The 6191-nt window shown below is 45.7% G+C and overlaps 1 protein-coding gene across 1 annotated transcript; it reads left to right on the plus strand.

Annotated features, from left to right (window-relative positions):
• The first annotated feature begins 665 nt into the window (after nucleotides 1-665).
• On the plus strand, nucleotides 666-5462 carry LOC129046994 (uncharacterized). The gene is made up of 2 exons (XM_054517750.1): nucleotides 666-1536; nucleotides 2398-5462. Exons 1-2 carry the CDS (start codon nucleotides 666-668, stop codon nucleotides 5460-5462), a joined length of 3936 nt encoding a protein of 1311 aa, XP_054373725.1.
• The last annotated feature ends 729 nt before the right edge of the window (nucleotides 5463-6191 follow it).

Raw genomic sequence — 6191 nt, forward strand, 5'->3', positions numbered from 1 at the left:
CTATCTTACAACTGATGCTTTTCCTTCGTCGACTTAATAAATGGGACGAAGTGATGTATGCTGATATGTTCTTTACCTTAAGAAATAAACCGGAGTGGCAAAAAGAGTGTGGGGTAAACGTAGCACCTCAAGACCCCCTAGTACTAGCCCTGGAAAAAGATAAGAAAGGCTTAAAGCCTAAAGAACGTTGCTGTGATGCATGTAGCATTGGGCAACAATGTCTTAAGTTAACAAGAAGGGACAGTGGGAAGGAGAGCGAAATAAGCCTGTGGGAATACCATCCATTCGCCCCAGGACAGGAAGGGCCTCTTCCCAGGCCAAAAGAGGAACAAGGGAATCCTAGCCCATTAAAGGAACTGGAACGATGGTGGAAATCTAAGTTTGGGCACAGCCCTCAGAAGCTAGACAACAGTTGGGAGGGGGGTGGCCCATTAAAATCGGGGACTAACAAGGGGGAAAGCAGCCCACGGGGACTGGACAGTCCACAGGGGTCGGGGAGCTACAGGGATGTTGGCAGCCCACCCAGACTAGAAGTTGAGAGGGAAGGGGGCAGCCCACATGGGGAAGAGAGCCGAGGGGAGACACGCAGCCTGCCCGAACTAAGTCCATGTGGGGATGGTGGCACACCTGGGAATGGAAGTTTAAGGAAATCAGGTACCTGTAGAATGGACACCAGCACACCGAGGACTGGAGACAAAGGTGACTCACTGGGGGGCGACGTCTCTAAGTTGAAATATAGTGAAAAGAATGACAATGAGACATGCGAAAGGGGGGTGGAGAACGACTCACAGAAGCTGAATATAGTAATTCGTATAGAGGATAAGAGAGATGGAAGGGGAACAGAAGATGAGGAGGACGGTAGCCCGGAACAGGATAGGCACCGGCAGATGCGGGAAGAAAGGCGACAGATGCAGAGTGAGAGGCGGTTGGAAGAAGATCCCGGGGAGGGGATTGGTCACTCGTATTATACCAGATCTGTGGCACGGAGGGAAGCGGAGCAAAGAGAGGAGGGGAACCATACGATAGCTCCTCTCCGACAACTTATGCCAATGGTAGGGGAGAGGACTAGAATAAAGGTGCCGTTCTCAACAAGTGATCTGAATAACTGGAGGGATGAGGCAAGGAACTTCAGGAGGAATCCAGAGGGAGTAGCGAAGAGGTTTGAATTAATGGCAAAGAATTTGGATATTGATTGGGAAGATATAGAGGTGATGCTGTCAGAGTTGACAGATACAGAAAGGGAACTCGTATTGGAAACCGGAAAACGACATGCTCAAGTGTTATCGGGGAGACTAGAAGATAATTTCCCCAGCAGTAAACCAGAATGGGACCCGGGCAATGAAGAGCATTATCGGAGGCTGGTGCAGTATAGAAAACTGATAGCGATGGGCTTGCGTAATGCGATCCCTAAGGCTATCAATTGGTCGATGCTATATGACATCAGGCAGGGAAAAGATGAGACCCCATCAGAGTTTTTGGATAGACTTCGGGCAGCCATGAGACAATACACACCCCTGGACCCAGCAACGGAAGAAGGTAAACAACACCTGTTGGGATTAATGATGGGACAAAGTAACCCGGACATTAGGAAGAGATTACAAAAGCTTGAGCATCCAGCAAACAAAAACCTGGAGGCGTTGCTGAATGAGGCGTGGAAAGTGTATAATAATAGAGAAATAGAGGAAAAGAAAAAGGAAGATAAGAGGCTTGGTCGAATAGTGGCTGCAGCAATAACAGCTCAAAATACAAACCATTTGGGACCTAATACCAGGGGTAGGGGAAGGGGCTACCCAGTGGGAGGGGGAGGGAGGTTCCAACCCCACCCAACTAGAATAGGGCCAAACCAGTGTGCCTATTGCTTCCAAACGGGACACTGGAAACGTGAGTGCCCTCAACTAAGAGAAAGATCAATGGACACTACTGCTATCGCACATCAGGGCAGTGAATGAGGGGGACCGGTGGGCCGTACCCTAGCAGACCCACTGGTTAAAATGGAGCTAGGGGAAGGTAAAAAGGAATTGGATTTTTTGATTGATACAGGAGCAACATTTTCGGTTTTAAATCAAGAATTGGTACCTAAGAGTGATGAATTTGTACAAGTTGTGGGAGCAACAGGCCAACCAGAAAAAGCTTACTTTTTGAGACCTATCAAATACAAAATTGGGAAACAAATGGGGATTCACCAGTTTCTGTATTTGCCAAATTCACCAAAGCCTCTATTAGGAAGAGACTTACTGGAGAACTTGGGAGCCGTAATAAAATTCAACAAAGACAAATTGGAATTTCAAGTAAGGGAAGAGCAACTGATTACAGCCCTAAGCCTAACAATCAGTTGTATAGAACCGAAGTCTGAAAGTCACAATATTGAGCGTATCCTGAGTGAAACATATCCATTAGTATGGGCTACTGATATACCTGGGAAATCACAACAAGCAACACCTATCATTATTGAACTTATACCTGGAGCAAGGCCGGTAAGTAGGAAACAATACCCACTGAGGTTAGAAGATAGAAAGGGAATTGAGCCCATAATCACAAGGTTTTTAGAATTGGGGTTATTGATAGAATGTGAATCGGATTTTAACACCCCAATCCTGCCAGTAAAGAAACCTAATGGAACTTATAGATTAGTCCAAGACCTGAGGGCAGTAAATGAAATAACCAAGACACTACATCCAGTAGTTGCTAACCCTTACACACTCTTAACTAAATTAAAAGATAATTTGACATGGTTCACAGTGTTAGATTTAAAAGACGCATTCTTCTGCCTTCCTTTAGCTCCGGAGAGCCAAAAGATCTTTGCATTTGAATGGGAATCTGTAGATAGGGGAAGAAAAACCCAACTCACCTGGACGGTGTTGCCACAAGGGTACAAAAACAGTCCTACAATTTTTGGGAATCAACTAGCCAAAGAACTAGAACAGTGGGAAAGGCCGCTGGGAGATGGTACTCTTTTGCAATATGTAGATGACCTCCTAATAGCAACAGAAACAGAAGAAGAATGCACTGAATGGACTATTTCCCTGTTAAACTTTCTGGGTTTAAATGGATATCGAGTTTCTCAACAGAAAGCACAGCTGGTACAAGAAGAAGTGGTGTATCTGGGATATGAAGTTTCCAGAGGACAGCGATCCCTGGGAGCAGCCAGGAAAGAAGCCATCTGCCAAATGCCTAAACCAGAGACGGTAAGAGATTTGCGTGCCTTCCTGGGGATGACCGGTTGGTGTCGGCTATGGATCTATCAATACGGGATACTTGCCAAACCACTCTATGACTTACTAAAGGAAAGTAAGGGTGTTCTAGTTTGGACTCCCGAGGCAAAGGGAGCCTATAAGAGACTGAAACAGGAACTCATGAGAGCACCAGCCTTGGGTCTCCCAGACGTGACAAAACCATTCTGGCTGTTTTCTCATGAGCGACAAGGAATGGCCCTAGGAGTCCTAGCACAACAGTTAGGACCACACAAAAGGGCTGTGGCCTACTTCTCCAAACAGTTGGATGAAGTAAGTAAAGGATGGCCTGGCTGTCTAAGAGCAGTAGCCGCAGTGATAATCAACATTGAAGAAGCCAGAAAGCTCACTCTGGGCCAGAAAATGACTGTGTTAGTAGCTCACACTGTGTCTGTTGTGTTAGAGCAGAAAGGAAATCACTGGCTGTCACCTTCCAGATTCTTAAAGTACCAAGCTATCTTGGCTGAGTCAGATGATGTTACTATCCAGGTAACTAACGTTGTGAACCCAGCTTCATTCCTAGAAGGGAAGACTTCAGCAGAACCCATCGAGCACGATTGCCTGGAAACAATCGAAGCCGTTTACTCCAGTCGCCCGGATCTCAAAGAAGAGCCATTCGAAGATGCAGATGACTGGTTCTCGGATGGTAGCAGCTTCGTAAAACAAGGAGTAAGAATGGCTGGTTATGCAGTAACTACCACAGAAGAGGTAATCGAGTCAAACCCTTTGCCTGCAGGGACCTCAGCCCAGAAGGCAGAATTGATAGCTCTGACCCGAGCTCTGGAATTGGCAGAGAACATGCGAATAAATATTTGGACAGACTCTAAATATGCCTTTTCTGTTGTGCACGCTCATGGAGCCATCTGGAAAGAAAGAGGACTGTTGACTACTCAAGGGAAAACAGTCAAACATGCGGAGGAAATCCTACAATTGCTAGAAGCAGTCCAACTCCCAGCACAAGTGGCCATAATGCATTGTAAAGGACACCTAAAAGGTAACACTACTCCAGAAGTTGGGAATAGAAAGGCAGATGCAGAAGCTAAATTAGCTGCTGCAAGGACCGGAGAGGTAAATATAACAGCTCTAATACCAGGAGAGCTGGATGTAAACCTCCAACCAAATTATCAGGAATCAGATCATAGATGGATTCAAAGGAATAAAGGTAAATTGTTAGACAGTGGATGGGGACAATTGGAGACAGGACAGTTGATAATACCAGGGAACCTAATGTGGCAGATTGTAAAGACGGAGCATGAAAAGGCCCATTGGGGTCTAGATCCGCTTTACCAATATTTGCAAGCCAGGATAGCAGGACCGAAATTATTTACTACCGTAAAGCACGTTACATCCCAGTGCGAGCGGTGTCTGAAAAACAACCCAAATACGGGAACCAAGGTACACCAAGGAGCCATCAATCGAGGTAAATTCCCAGGTGAAGTATGGCAAATTGATTTTTCTGAACTCCCAAGAAAAGGGGGGTTTCGGTATTTGTTGGTATTAACTGATACATTTTCTGGGTGGCCTGAAGCATTCCCTTGTAGGACAAATAAGGAAAGGGAAGTAACTAAAGTACTGTTGAATGAAATTATTCCACGGTTTGGGGTACCGAAGAGCATTTCTTCGGATAGGGGTACACATTTCTGTGCAAAAGTGGTGAGAGCAATAAGCAAAGCATTACAAATCAAATGGCAATTACACACGCCTTACCGTCCACAGGCCAGTGGGCAAGTGGAAAAGATGAATCATCTCATCAAACAGCAAATTGCCAAAATATGCCAGGAGACTAATTTGCAGTGGTATCAAGCTTTGCCTATTGCTCTGCTTAGGCTGAGAGTCAAACCAAGATCAAAAGAAAAGTTAAGTCCATTTGAAATTTTGTATGGTAGACCTTATGCTATGCAAATTGTAAATGGGGACGCTATAGACCAAATCGGTAACCAGTACATTTATGATTATGTAATTACGGTGGGGAAACAGTTCGATAAGAATGCTGCTGTGGTGATAGAGCACCAACCTAAACAACCTGATTGCAAATTGCATCCGTTTAATCCCGGTGATTGGGTGTATGTTAAGAATCTTTTAGGAAAACCCCTACAAGAGAAGTGGGAGGGACCTTTCCAAGTGCTGCTGACTACCTTCACCGCAGTTCGGATCAAGGAGCGACCCACGTGGATCCATTACTCTCGGGTCAAGAAGGCTCCGGAGAATAAAAAGGAGGAACGGACATTATGATCCTGACTCCACCTCAGACCTTCACAACCCTGATCATTGGACTCTCGATAAGTATAGTTCTTCCCCAAGACTCTGCCCCAATAGACCCATGGTCTAATGCACACCAGTGTATCCACCCGGAGATGGAAACGGAACCGAAGGGATCCTATTTTGAGGTTTATGCCTTACGTAACAATCAGCCATACGCGAGTAAAGCGTGGAATCAGCCCGCCATGGTAGCATACAAGGGAGACCTAATCCAAATTGGGTGTCGAGAACTTGACCTAGTAGAAGGAAAAACAAGGCGGCTAGTATTAACAATTCATCCCTTGATGGCAGCCTCTGAACATAACCTAATTACTTTTAGTCCAGTGAAAATGGGCACGCCCACCGTCTGGATTCAGCAAAAGGGCCCAATTTCATGTCAGTGGAGTGACTTCAGGGAAGATCCACCCGGATCACAACCCCGAGACTCAGTAATTTATACAGAAGATCCGCTTGGGGAACTACATCCTCAAAACATAACCCTTGACCTTCACCCTCTTCTCTTTTCTGCAGGAAAGATTGTAGCATCTAGTGGTCCTGAGGAAGGGAAAGCACAGTGTGAGATGGCATTTAGATTGGATCAGTCGATGACCTTCACATGTGAAAGAGAGTTGAAAATTCTGGAACTGGGTTCTGGCTTCCCTAAGCGTGCTGTCGGATATAAGGTGGCATTACCAGAGGACGTGATCCCATTGTACCCAGATC

The sequence above is a fragment of the Molothrus ater genome, chromosome W, assembly GCF_012460135.2.
Source record: "Molothrus ater isolate BHLD 08-10-18 breed brown headed cowbird chromosome W, BPBGC_Mater_1.1, whole genome shotgun sequence".
Classification (NCBI taxonomy): domain Eukaryota; kingdom Metazoa; phylum Chordata; class Aves; order Passeriformes; family Icteridae; genus Molothrus; species Molothrus ater.

Coding starts and splice junctions, on each gene's coding strand:
- LOC129046994 (XM_054517750.1), top strand. CDS start 666: ATGGACACCAGCACACCGAGGACTGGAGACAAAGGTGACTCACTGGGG. Junction 1,537..2,397: donor GGACCCAGCAACGGAAGAAG/GTAAACAACACC, acceptor CATATCCATTAG/TATGGGCTACTGATATACCT.